Here is a 14,796-nt window from a genome sequence, read left to right on the forward strand (position 1 = left end):
TTGCCACCAAGTAAGCCATAGCATATTGCTCACAAATCCCATTCAAATGTTAGGTCTCCTGAAAGAGCCAAAGGTCATGCTGGCAGCATGACCCAGAAAGCCCGCATTTCAAAATGGCTGCAGGGGTTTTTTTTTTTTTTGGTTTTTTTTGTTTTGTTTTGTTTTTTTGCTGCTACTGCTGAATCAGGAAAACCTCTCTTAAGAGAGCCACAGAATGATACCAGTAATCAATTCCCCACTCAGGAAGTGAGGGGTTGTGGTTAAACTTTGTTTTTTAGTGTCTAGAATTCATTTGCAAGCCTTCTCAGGTTTAAAGTGGATTTTAGGTCACCATGTTGGTGCCAATTTGTAGGAGGAGGCTGCTTGTTCATCTTGGCCAACCAGAACAAAATAACCACACAGAAATTGTTTTAACAAAATCACTGCTTGGCCCATTAGCTCTTATTGGCTAATTCTTACATATTAATTTAACCCATTTCTGTTAGTCTCTGTATCGCCATGTGGCAGTGGCTTACCAGGTAAAGTTCCATTTGGCTCTGGCAGGGCTCATCTTCCTCTAGCAATTGCTCCCATTACTGCTACTTCCTGAACGTGAAGGTAAATTGTGTTGATAGTAAAGTCTGGAAGGTAAGTGTGATTGATTTTAATGCAAATTGTCAAAATTATATAAAGAACTCTAAGACCTTAAAAATTGCTACAGTTTATAGGAACCCAACGAGTGTAAAAATCTCATTTGGTTAAATTAGTAAGGTTTACTTCAAAGGAAAAAGAAAACATGCACTATTTTTTTTATATCTGAGGGCATAATAAACTCTAATTCCCTCAGGAACAGTGACTCTTTTTGTCCTACTTTTGTGTTGCCATGGAATTTAACACACCATGAGTATTAGAGAAAAATTCCATGAGTGGACTAATTAAGTTCATCAAATGCTTACAGAATACTGAGAATAATTAATCAACTAATGTGTTTATATTTCCCAGACTTGTAAGGCCTTTCTTCCGGCCATGATTAAAGCTGACCATGGTCACCTGGTCTGCATTTCAAGCATGGCAGGACTCGTGGGTACTACTATGCTCTCAGGTACGTATTTCCATTTACCACACACTCTCCTACTGCCCCAGGAACCCTGTGGGCCCTTCCAGAATGCAGAGAAGCTCTTCCTGCCCCAAATGGAACTCCTGAAACATTCAACCCTACACAGAAGGCCAGGGGCACTCCTTCCCATTCATGTACCTTTGAAAAACGCATAAACTGGAGTGTGTGTGTGTGTGTGTGTGTGTGTGCACGCACGAGCATGTGCATGCACATGCCTATTGGTTCATTGCCTATTGGTTCATTGGTATTCTTGGCTTAAGAGAAACTGAAAAGATTTCAGTGTTTTTATTGGCCCCACTGGGTATGGAGTTACTCTGTCCTCAGTAACGAGCCAGAAAAGAAGAAAAGGTTTATTTTTAAATAATTATGAAAATTTTTCAAGCTGTATCATTTTATTTCAGATTATTCTTCAAGCAAATTTGCAGCCTTTGGCTTGGCTGAGTCCCTCTTCCTTGAATTAACTATGCAGCAAAAATCTAAAATTAAAAGCACCATCGTTTGCCCATATTTCATCAAAACTGGAATGTTTGAAGGTTGTGAAACCAAGTAAGTGTGCTCTTTCAGCAATCCTTACTTTTACGTAATTTTAAGATATAACAGAAGTTGGCAGTGAGAAATTACTAAGATTGCTTTGTTTTATTGATGAAATAATTCTCTTCCTACATAAAATATTAAATTGTAGATACCCCCAAATAAAACTGTTTTGAAAGGATTATTCCCATAGACATGAAATGTTGCAAGGTGATTTTTATATAAAGATAAGATCTATCTAGAATAACTTGAACTAGAATGCTAATGCAGCGTGAAGGCCTTTGCACAGAGAACAGTAAACTACAATGACCTTAATGTGAGAACCATGCAGCTATTGTCATTGTTAGGAAATGTACTGACATGATCCATAGCAAGAGAGTCATCTGAGGTTAGAGAAAAACAGAGCCAGCCAAAAGACCATGAGGATATTCTGAGTCCACAGAGGCTATGAAATTAAGTGAAAAACTCCAAAACAGGAGGTAAGCATTGTTTGAATGTACAGAGGCAGGGGGAGTTTCAACCTAAAAGTTTGCTAGATCTTGTCTTCCTGGGCTCTGGGTTATGGAAAATCCATACAGGATGGTGACCCCAACTGTCACCTCCAGTTCCTTCCACCCTCCTCTCAAATCAAACATAATTAGTCAGGAAAAAGCAAGAACCCTCGTGCTACGCTCTGTAGCAGAGGTTCTACCAGTTGAAGGCCAAAGCCAATCTCAAAAAAAAAAAGTCATCTTTTTTCCTTTGGACCTGGCTTCCGTTAGACAGGACCACTGTTTGGAATATTTTTTAAGAATAGCATAACCACTTAGCAACTTTTGGAACTGGGTGTGATATGATAACAGCAGACCAACCAGAAAGTTCACTAGCACGTCAGTGAAGAAGCTAGGACAAGCATGCCAGCTGGAAGAGAGCTCAGATCACTACCACCCACCTACATGGCCAGAGTGACAGCAGGGACCTGCAACCCCAGTGCCATGTGGTAAAAAACTGGATCCTGGGGACTCGCTAGCCAGCCTGTCAAAAATAGCAAGCCCCAGGTTCAGTGAGAAATCACATCTCAGAAGAATACATAAGACTGAAAGGCAATTGAGAAGGATATCCTGGCTTCCACACGCTCTCATGTTTATGCACATACACATGCACAAATGCACACATGTACACACACACATACATGCATACACATGCACAGATGTACACGTGTACACACAAACATACATGCATACACGTGCACAAATGCACACATGTACACACATACATGCATATACATGCACAAATGCACACATGTACACACATACATGCATACACATGCACAAATGCACACATGTACACACATACATGCATACACATGCACAAATGCACACATGGACACACACATACATGCATGCACATGCACAAATGCACACATGTACACACACACATACATGCATACACATTCAAACGTTTTGGTTAAAACCACAGTCACCAGTGACATTTGACAGCTAGGAAAACTTTGTTATACCTGAAATTATAGTCTCTGAAAATGATATCAAAATCACACATTGACAGCATTCAATCGTAAGAGATAGATTCCCTGAACTAATCAATAAAGCCATTAAACAAATACACAGACATGTACCCCAGGCCCTACAGGAGAGTACTGTCCCATGCCATTGACAGATCTGGAGTGTTGCTGCATTTATTTGTTGATTTGGGGAATAATTCCATGATAGAGCCACAACTATTTGTGAAGCCTGTAGTTTCAGAAACTGCTCAGAATTAATCTGAACTAGCAGACTCACAGACATCTTTATTAGACACTAGAGAGAAATCACAAAAACAAAGAGCCCTCATTTTGAAAATCTTTATGCCACCAAACTTTCTGAAATTATTCTCCAGCAGCTTCAAAAGGAGCACCACCAATTCTTATTTATAATGAATGAATGGTGAAATTCAGGTTCCAGAGTGGCATCATCTGGAGCTTGAACTTGGCACCGCTGTGGTCAGTTCCTGACGTTATTAAGGATACCTGAAGTGTTAGAAGGCAGGCCATCCCAACCCAGCTCTTCTCTTTTAACCCTCTGTGAACCATGTAGGGGGCAACTTGGAGGAAGACATCAGAAATTTGGGGAATCTGGACAGAATTGGGAACAGCAAGTAAATCACCCCCCTAAGGCCTTTGAAAAGGCTGGCTTGTCATTAAGATTTCAAGAGACTGTCACGTGGCATGAAAGGCAGCAAGTACAGTGATTACAATGTATCAGCCATAGTGGTCTCTTTTCTCAAGGCAGTTTAAACACATGGGAGACTCCACCCTCCAGAAGAGCAGAGTGTAGTTACATGACAAGGTGTCTCCAGGGAAGGCCGTTCCAAGCACCAGATAGGAAGCTAAAAATTAAAATCCTGGTAGTGTGTAAAATGAGTATTAAAAAACAGTGGATTTTCATCAACTGTTTACCCAGTATGACTCAACAATTGCAGGTCACTCTTCAACTAAAATTTAAGGTGTTATTTTAGAGCAGTTTGCTAAGCCGAACTGGTTCCTAGACAAAGTAATAGTCACGTTATCATGGAACCAATAGATGGATCTTTTAAACGAAGTGAAGGCAAGCTGTCCATTTGATTGCAAATATTGGAATATTGTCTCCATATCTCAAATTCTTTGTTGTTATAAGTAAGGTTTAGTCATGATAGTACGCTTCATTAGAAATTTTCTAAAACCTCAGTGAACTCCAAGAAAGATAAGCACTTGGTGTTCCACACATGGATATGGCATAGTCAAAGTACTGAAAAGCAAAACAAAAGATAGCCTGCCACACAGCCAGAAGAAAAGCGTTTCTCCATAAGAAAGCCACCTGAAATTCAATTGACAGCTGAACTTCCAGCAGAAACAATGAAAAACATGAAAGGCTTCAGATGACACAGTCAGGAAACTGAAAGAGAAATCAACCAAGGATCTTCTCCAGCAAAACCGTGCTGCAGAAACGAAGACCACTAAAAACAGGGTCCATCCTCCACCCTACAGGAAACAGAAAAGGACGGTCTCCAAGATACAGCAGGTGACAGATAATAAGCAGGTTCACATGAGAAGAGCGTCAAAATTCATCAACGTAGATAACTGTGCAAAGGGCAATGGAGAAGTGTACCTTTTTCCTTCCTTGAGCTAATTATGAATAGCACTGCCATAAACAACACGTCCTGAATAGCATTGTTGCAGACTCAAGTGAGACGAGTGGGAACAACACGTTACACTTAGAAAATGATAGCAGGTAGGAAGGGCCAGCATGGCGGGACTCTGGAATCGGTGCCAGGTCTCCTTTGTCCCTTCGCCTTCTTCAAAACACAATCTTACAAAGTAATAACGGCAATATTTCAATGGATATGCACGATTATATGCTGAAGTATTTCTCTAATAATAGTATTGTAGCATAAAGGAAGAAAAAATAATATAGCTATGTAGGAGCAAAATTTCTGTATCACACTAAAATTAAGAGGATATATACCAAAAATGGATTCTACTAAATTAAGATGTATAGTATGTACCTCAGAAGAACTGAATAGCAAATAACTTCAGAAATAAAATTTTAAGATAAATAAAATAAATGAATAAAATAAAATTAAAAGATGTCCTTGCTAACAAAAGGCCCCAGTCAAGCAGGAATAGATGCTGACAGTCACTCTGTTCAACAAAAACAGAGTGCACACTTGTGCTGAGTGTAAACAATGGAGTGCACACTCGTGCTGAACATGCCTCAGACATTGCCCAGAAGGAAGCATCTGTCTGGCTGTAAGGTACCGCCAACAAAAAATTAAAAGAATAAAGGCATGTGAAGTATACTGTCTAGCTAAAATTGAATAAAATTATAAATAAAAACAAAAGATAACTTGAGAAATTTCCAAATATGTTGAAATACACATACAAATTTTTATGAAGTTCAGCTTCTCAGGAACATTTATAATTATAAGTGGCTATATAAAAATATTGGGTTAATAACTTCATCTTCTACCTTCAGAAACTGTATAAACTAAGATCACAATGAATCCAATGCAAACAGAACTATTAAATCTCACTATAGGAATAGACTGAAGTAGAAAATTAGAGAAGAGTGATTCATCCAGAAGCTGATTCGTTGAAAGGATTACTAAAATCAATGAACCTCTGGCTCTGCTAACAAAAGGAGTCAAGAGAAGGCTTGCTCGAGCTAGAAGCTAGAGCTAAGCAAGAACACCATCACTGCCATTCCAGATGGGAAAAGGGCATAAGGAAAAGTATGAGGACTCCCACACCCAAGCCAGATGTCACTTTTGCAAGGGAAAGCTACCTGGCAGAACTGACTTGAGGGAAATACTGAATTAGTAACCTAGAAGGTTCCTGAATGCCAACGGCCAGTCAAGATGACCTCCTGAGAGAATTATACCAAGCATCAGACGAATTAAACACCTGAATTCTGAACACTGTTACTGAAATCAGACAGAAACCAGACATTTTACAGCTCACTCACCAAATGTAATATGACCCTGATGCCAAAGTCGGACAAAACACCTCAAGAACATAAAATTAAAGATCAACATTTCCTACAAACAAAACAAAAAGTCCAGTATAAGAGGCCAGCAAACCAATACAGTGTCATTGAATGATAGACATGTACTGTGATCAGATGGGATTTATCCTTAGGATACCAGGCTGAGGCCATATTTCAGATAATTTCACAAAGTGCATCATGTCAATAGCGAAGAGGCAAAAGCTGCATGGTCATCTCAGTATCACAGGAAAGGCATCCACAAGATCCAGCCCCTTGCATGACAGCACACAAGAGTGAGAAGCTCTCAAGAAACAAGAAATAAAAGGAAACTACTTCAGCCAGAGGCGTGCACCTGTGAAGAAGTCACCGGTTGCCTTGTATTCAGTGCCGAAAGCATTGCTTTGCCCCTAAGATGAAGAATAAGCCAGAGACTGTATAGCATGGTGCGATGGCAGAGGACTTAGTTATCGTGTGCAACATCTGATGTTCCAAATACAGCACAAAAATAAACAAAGGACAGAAAGCAAAGCAAGTGTGTGTATACTCACGACATCACATGAAATAAAAGACAGAGAAGTGGAAAGGGAGAAGAAAACCTGTTCTGAGATGACATGATACTGCGTGTAGAAAATACTAAGACATACACATGCACATAGATGTTGAAGTGTGCACACACACACCACATACACATATACATTTGCAAATATCATGCATAAAACTATTATGTCTAAGAAGTGAATTGAGCAAGATCAATATGCAAAATCAACACAAAAATCAGTTGCCTTTTTATATATTTGTAATAAACAAGTCCAAAGTGAAATCAGTAAAAAAAACAATCCCATTTATAATATCATAAATGTAGTAAAATACATAGAACAGACTTACAGAAAGTAATCAATTACACTGTTTTTTAAAAAAGTATTTTAAAGACATCTTTGACAGAGATGAAAGCAGACAAAATCAACTCCATTTTCATAGATGGAAAGACAGTACTGTTAAGATTCCATTTCTCCCAGATTCAATGCAATTTCTAGAGGAAACTCAAAAGGCCCCACCCACCCTTGGATGAAGAGCAACAGGCAACCAACCAATGGCTGCTGTGAGAGGGTAATCAGCTCCTTGAGACGTTCTCCCATACAGAATGGTCAGCCCTAAACCTGTGTACATACAGATATCACTAATAGACTTGGTAGATTACAAAACCATACCTGTAAGTATATGTGTGTGACATATGTATGCATATAACATATTATTGTTACATGTATATGTGTATATATACATATAACAATAGTAATTGCTGGAGAGGTCGTGAACTTGAGAGGAGGCTATGGGCAGTTTGCAGAGAGAAGAGGAAGGGTGAAAATGATGTAAATACAGTACCCATATATGAAACACTGAAAAATAAAGACCTCAGATTGACTTCTTTTCAGGAATTGCCAAGGTGTTGCTAAAACGTATGTGAAGAAGTGAAGGACTAGAAAGATTGACTGAACCTAAGCTACCCTGAATATGCAGAAGGAAGAGAAACAAAATCCCTGTTTCCAATGTCAAGCTCAGGAGAAGCTCAGAAGCACACCGCGCATGCTCAGACAGGGCAGACTCGCAAATCAACAGGATAGACTTGCTAGTCAAAGACCTCTTTACACTGAGCCCCCATAAGTTTCAATAGGGGCGGCAAGACAAGTCAGTAAAGCAAGACTGCTTTGATGGTGACGTGGTTCAGCCATGAAAGGCTAGGCTCACAATCGAAATGTCAAAAACAGCAGTCTGTTTTCAACAAACAGTGCAGGGACAACTGGGGGAAAAAAAGCAAAGTTGAACTTCAGAACCCCATCACACAAAAGGTGATGAAAGATGAATGAAAAGTTAGATCATAAACCTCTTTCAAAAATGGAAACTGAATTTTTCTGGCCTTGGCTTCCGTGGCGATCTACCAGCCACGACACCAAAAGTACAAACAGCCACAGGAAACAAACAGATGCCTCGAATTTTAAAAGGTTTGTGCTTCAGAGGTTATCGTTAAATGAATTCAGACTCTGTGGGTTTCGTTCATTCGTGTATCCTAGATCTGACATGAATACGTAAAAGCATGTGTGTGCGCGCACATGTGTGCATCGTGCATAGGTGTGGGAGAGGGGCACATGTGTGTGCTTGATCCAAAAGGAGAAATGAGTCTGTCTGAAGAGCGGAAGTTGCAAATGGGAGAGAAAAGGCAGAGAAAGAGCAGGGGTGACGTAGTGGAGGAGGAGTGTACTCCACTTCAAGTACATTATCTGCTTGTCTGAAAATGTCCTCATGAAGCCCAGTATCACATACCATTAAAATGCACCAGTTTAAAAACTTACTGAAAGGAAAAAACTTCTGTGCTTCACAGGACATCAATAAAGTGAAATAAACAACTCAAAAGAATAAGGGAAAAATAATAAACCCTATAGCTTATTAAGGCCTTCTCTCTAAACTACATAGAGAAAGTTTAGTAACAAATTAGTAAAAAGAAAAATGGCCCCAATTTTAAAATTGGAAAATCTCCCCATTTCGTAAATACTACACACATTTCCCCATATATGACTAGTGACAAATACCCAGTATGCCTTTGCCATCTGTCTCGGGGTTTCTGCTGCTGTGAGTAAACTTTATGACCATAAGCAACCTGGGGAAGGAAGAGTTTCTTTCTCTTAACTTCCATACCACAGTCCTTTGTCGGAGACAGCCAGGGCAGGTGCCTGCAGGCAAGGACTGATGCAGAGGCCATGGTGCTGTACCGCTTACCTGTTTCCTCAGCCTGCCTCTTACAGCACCCAGGACCACGCAGAGTGAGCTTAGCCCTCCCCTACCGATCATCATCAAGAAAATTTAGCATAGGCTGGCCCACAGGCCAATTCGGTGGAGGCATTTTCTCAACGGAAGTTTCTATTCCCCAAATGATTCTGGCTTGTTTCAAGTTGCCATAAAGCTAGCTAGCACACTATCTTAGCTATTTTATTTCTGATATTAATTCAAAGCAATATCAGTAAGAACTGGTAATAAAGTGGGCAAATTCTTTATAAAATTTTAGATTCACCTATTTTATATATGAGTGTTTTGCTTGCATGTATGTACATCACGTGTAAGTTACTCTGGTGTCTGAAGGGGTCAGAAGAGGCCATCAGAACCCCTGGAACTGGAGCCACACACAGGTCTCTGGACTACAATGTGAGTGCTAGGAACAGAGCCCAGTTCCTCTGCAAGAGCAGTGAGTGTTCATAACCTCGGAAATACTCGCTAGCACCAAGTATATGCTTTTAATGACAGCTTGTCAAGGTCACACAAGGAATATAAATGACAAAAAATTGCAAAATAGTAGCAACTAAAAGCTATGATGTTAAACTGTGGATTATATAAGCTTAGTATACCTACGTACATGAAAGCAAAAACGACGTCTCCAGAAAAGAAAGCTCCTTAATCCTCAAGCGACCTTAAAGGATGAGATGAAACTGGTCCTTAGAGCATCTATCTCAATGTGTTGGCTGCTTAAATTGGAGCACCAGGCACTTTCAAGAGTTGTCAAAATCCAGTCATGGAAAACTGATTGCTTTCTAAAACTCAGCTGAGAGAAACAATGTCTGAATGTTTATGGTTCAAATGATTGAAAAAATATAAAACATGAAATATGAAAGAAATACAGAATCTTTGCTTTCCGTTTCGTCTACCACTTCCTATGGCTCGCACAACTCATTTCTCTTAACAATGTAACAATCGTCTGTCTAAAGCGATATATTGCTCATGCTCAAGAGATCGTTTTGGTAAATGATTTTTGCAGTTTTACTTTTAATAACATATGGTTTTGTGTCTATGATAATTCTGTATGCTTGTGAGGAAGGAAAGGAGAGAATGATACAAAACCCTAAAAGTAATTACATGATTTTTTTACATTGTGTATGTGTGCATGAATGTGTATTGCTTGTGCGTGTTTCTTCAAGGGTGGGTATACATGCACGCGTGTCCATGGAAGCCTACCGTTGACATAAGGAGTCATCGTGATCACACTTCCATCTTATCATGGAGGCAGGCTCTCTGAATCCAAGTCAAGTCTCGCTGCTCTGACTAGTCTGTTAACCAGCTTGGTCCTGTCTCAAAGTCCTGAGGCTGGCATGACAAGTGACCTGCCAGGCCCCCCTTGCCTTTACGTGAGTTCTGGACATCAAACTCTGATCCTCAAGTTAGTGAAGCAAGCACTTGAAATCACTAAACCATCTCCCAGCCGTAATTTCATCTTTATATTCAGAGCATAAAGCAGAAAAGAAGGACTGGGCATTCAAATGAGGCAGTAGCGTTGGCCTCGAGAGAAAACGCAAGGGAACCCCAAATATTCACTCATCTTTTTACTGTGTGCAGCCATTGTTTCTACTGTAATTCGGGGTCTGAAATCAGCCCTCGACACTGATGGTCGCGGGAAAGAGCACTTGGCTGACCCCACTTCTGCCTTCTCTTTCTAGGTATCCACTTCTGTTACCTCTACTGGATCAGGAGTATGTGGCTCAAAAAATCTTCACTGCTATTTTAGAGGAACAAGTTTACCTGCTCATACCCAAGTTTGCGTACTTTGCGCTATTTCTCAAACAGTAAGTTAAGGAAGACCTAATCAACCTTTGGGTTGATTGTGAACACGTCGTCTGATCATTGCTACTTTTTCTGTCTACAAGGCAGCTTCACTGTTATTTAGCATGATGACAAAGAATTTTACTACTACAGGGACAAGTTATTGGACTATTGTGAACTTCGCCTTTGTTATTTCAGGTTTTAACTAAATTAAGGAATTATTTAGGCCTTTCAAGAGGGCACTATATTTGTTCTTACACGGAACCAAACAGCACATAAATTCTGGGGTGGGTGACATTGGGGGAGGTTTTAAGGTTGTTTTCTGTTGCTTTGTTCTGTTGATGGTGTTGATGGTGGTGGTGGTGGTGGTGGTAGGGGTGTGTGTGTGTTTCTTTATTCACTTTCTTGGGTTCTTTGAGACAATACCACATTGCATATTCCAGACTTTCAACACCTCCCTCAACTTCCCTGATTACTGTATACAACATGACATTCAGTTATTTGTTGTTGTTTTATATCTATTTTGTTCAATTAATTTAGTTATTTATAAATTAATTAATTAAATTAATTTAGTTATTCAATTAATTTAGTTATTAATTTAGTTTATTTATATTTTTGCAATAATGGACAAAAATCCTGATTTTTTTTCCCCCTGGGAAAATGCTAAGGTATTTGGTGATTTCTCCATCTCATTCTGTGAAAGAGTTCCTGCAACTTCCTTGAAGGCCAACACAATGCACTCTGGGGTATTTGTGAGCAGACTCTCACAGGTCCACGTCTAGCATGGAGGTAGCATCTTCCGTGCGTTGCCTCCAGCCCTGATGGCTGTTCAGGGATAGCACCTCCAGTCTAGAGAGTCTAGAGAGGACAGAGAGTCTGCAAGCTGCAATGGAACTGCTGAAGCTTTCCCAACAGACCCTTCTCCTGCTGTGTGCACAAGACTGGCACTTGTGAACAGTGCTTAGAATCAGAAGTGCTCGGGGCTTCAGATTTACTCAAATTTGGATGAGTTTATATATAATGAAATATCTTGGGGATAGACCCAAAGTCTAAACCCACGTGTTTCCTACACACCTCCATACAATCCAAAGGCCATCTGATGATGTGTTTTTATTATGGCTTGACATATATCAGGTTCAGAGATTTCTTCTCGTGACATCATGTTGATGCTTTGAGTTGGAGCATGAGGATTGTGCTCCTGAGAAGTACAGGACATCCTTTACTATATCCACCTGCTTTCCCTGTTCTTCCTCGGCTGCCCTCACTGCTCAGGGAAGCCAACATTCATCACTGTGTGACCCATCCACTTGTCATGGCCTTCTAGCATCTCACATCTGGACCCTTGCCAGCTTGTGTGTTCTCTGAGGACACAATTTTTAAGTTCTCTCCTGGTCTATGCTTACATCCAGAACAGGGCCTGATAAAGATTAAACGTGCAGACATGATTACTCGGTTAAGTTGAGCAGCGCTGAGCTGATCCAAGCCACAGGGATCTGAAATCCAGCATTGCTCTGAGCAACGGTTCTCAGTTGCACATGTGCATTAGAACCATCCCCATGCCTCAGGCCACTGAGTCACAAATTGTCTTCTTAGGTGGTATGCTTTTATTCTAATGCTTGCTATTCTTGTCTAGCAAATCAAGATAGACTGAGCAAATAAGGAGCCATCTGGTCTTTCCAATGAGCCAATGAGTGTAGCATGTGGAGAAACTTCAGGTGTAGAAAAGGCTAAAAGCATCCACCATCATCCACGATGTTGATACAACGGTGTCCTTCCATTCATCCGTCCCATTAGTACACATGTGCAACATGGATCTTGATCTTCCAGACTTCATTTTATTTGCTCGTAGTCTTCGCAAAGAAGTCCTTTCCATGACTTTCGCGAGTCTTAACGGATCATATGTTGTCTCTGCTTTTCTTTAGAATAATATCTCCAAAAATGATGATTGCCCTGGGTGAGTACCTTGGCGTAGACACCTGTATGACATCATTTCGAGGGAGAGCAAAAGCAGAACTGCAGGCCGAAACAGAAAGGAAACAGCAATAACCCAGGCCTCGGGTGTGGTAATCGCACACAAGGATGAGAGGGTACGCTGTCTGGAATCCCCCTAGCAGTTAGAGCATGCCAGCCGACCTAGAATCACCCAGGCTTTTGAAAGTTTGCCACTTCTTTTCCCAGGAGACACTTGGCATTCAGCTCTGTCTCTTTTTTTCTCTCCCCTTAGGGTTTTTTTTTTCCCTTCGCCTCCCCTCAAACAGGTTCTTATTATGATTGCAGGCTGGATTTGTAGACATAGATCACCATGCTATTTTTCTAAACATTTTTATTACCTATCCAGATTCCCATGTAATTCCTCAGCTGGGTAAATAAAAGCATCACAGTCCTTCCTGTGAACTCTGATCATACAGATCATATATTTATAAAATGGTAATGCAAAGTGGCCCAAATCTTATTTAAATTAGAATATAAGACACTTTCAGGAAAGAGGTGATTATAAGTAATCAATGTGCTGGACTGATAATTTTTCAATATCCTATTTAAGAATACATATTAATTTTGTAGTTAAAAATGTTTCCTTCACAAAATGACGGTTGATTTGTATTGCCTTGTTAATTCCCACTAGGTTTTGATGATCGTATGAAGACTGCTGAAGGGACTGAAACTGAACACGCTTATTGGATTTTAGAAAATCTGTAGCGCCTGTTTTATTTGCATCCCCATGTGTTGAAGACTTCTCCGCTCGTTTACTCCATCAGAAAAACAAACACCTTCGACCTTCTACACTCTGCTGGCTTAGAAATAAAACATATTTTTGTAATAGCATCAGGAAATACAGCTTTAATTACTGTACCTCAATTCAACTTATTTTTCAGACACCTAACATGGGAATTTGCACTTCGTATCTGGCCATTTCACATGCAGTCGTAACAATGGCACTTCTGGTCACATCTGGGCTAGAAATGCTTCCTCAACTGTGGTTACTGCATATTGATCTCATTAACCTCTCTTACGTTCAAGGACTACTGACAGTGAGGCCAGAAATGTACATTTCTACCACAGTGCAATATGCCTTCTGCTAGTGAGAGAGCTTAGTGCTGACATCTATCCTTATATTACCAGGGACACGGTCCTTATACACTTTTGCATCTAAAGCGTAGTTTGTCCAGAGGCAGGAAAAGAAGGGCGAGGTTAGCCTAACAGAAGAACAAAACAGTACAGAAAGGACTTCAGTAAGATGTTGGACAGCTTCATGAGTTTAAAAATGGACTTGCTTTGCTTTCACTGTGTAGTCTAGGGAGAGTCTTTTTATCCACTAGTTTAATACATATTTGCCAAGTACCTGCTATGTACGATGCTATAAACAGAGAGGTGAGTAAGACACTCACTAAATATAGAACAAGAGCTTTCTGGGAGCTGCTAACCACACACAGACTGGTTTGGTTTGGTTTTGCCCTTTTCCTGGTCAATATTGTTGTTCAATATTGTAGACTTAGAGTATTTAAAACTACACAGTCTGTTCTCCTGCTTTTTATTTGTATTGACATATTCTAGATGGAACGTTAATAAAACTTTTACCTCTCTGCATGAAAATTGCCTCCTTAGTTCTACTCTCCTACTGGTCCAGTGAGCATTGCCCACCATCTATGTTTCTTTGGGGGGGGGTTATTACCATTTTATTCAAAACTCTGTAGTTTGTAAGGTTTTTTTGTTGTTTAGTTTTTTATTTATTTATTTATTAAAAATTTCCACCTCCTCCCCGCCTCCCTTTTCCCTCCCCCCTTCTCCCTTCCCCTCCCTCTCTAGTCCTAAGAGCAGTCAGGGTTCCTTGCACCGTGGGAAGTCCAAGGTCCTCCCCCCTCCATCCAGGTCTATAAAGGTGAGCATCCAAACAAACCAGGTTCCCACAAAGTCAGTCCATGTAGTAGAATCAAAACTCAGTGCCATTGTCCTTGGCTTCTCAGTCAGCCCTCATTGACAGCCACATTCAGAGGGTCCAGTTTGATCACATGCTCCATCACTCCCAGTTCAGCTGGCCTTGGTGAGCTCCCATTAGATCAGTCCCACCGTCTCAGTGGGTGGACACACCCCTTG

The 14,796-nt window shown here is 40.4% G+C and overlaps 1 protein-coding gene across 3 annotated transcripts in view; it reads left to right on the forward strand.

Annotated features, from left to right (window-relative positions):
• Positions 1-14,295, forward strand: part of LOC125390999 (short-chain dehydrogenase/reductase family 16C member 6) — a 29,279-nt gene extending 14,984 nt beyond the window's left edge. For 2 of the 3 annotated variants that reach the window (XM_085677043.2, XM_048420248.3), the window contains exons 4-8: positions 982-1,081; positions 1,498-1,642; positions 10,602-10,727; positions 12,627-12,791; positions 13,328-14,295. In XM_085677043.2, coding sequence (XP_085533169.2) covers positions 982-1,081; positions 1,498-1,642; positions 10,602-10,727; positions 12,627-12,750 — 495 coding nt within the window. In that variant the 3' untranslated portion in view covers positions 12,751-12,791; positions 13,328-14,295. The remainder of the gene's footprint in view (positions 1-981; positions 1,082-1,497; positions 1,643-10,601; positions 10,728-12,626; positions 12,792-13,327) is intronic. The other variant, XM_085677044.2, reaches the window with a different exon arrangement.
• The last annotated feature ends 501 nt before the right edge of the window (positions 14,296-14,796 follow it).

The sequence above is a fragment of the Myodes glareolus genome, chromosome 16, assembly GCF_982192425.1.
Source record: "Myodes glareolus chromosome 16, mMyoGla1.1, whole genome shotgun sequence".
NCBI lineage: Eukaryota > Metazoa > Chordata > Mammalia > Rodentia > Cricetidae > Myodes > Myodes glareolus.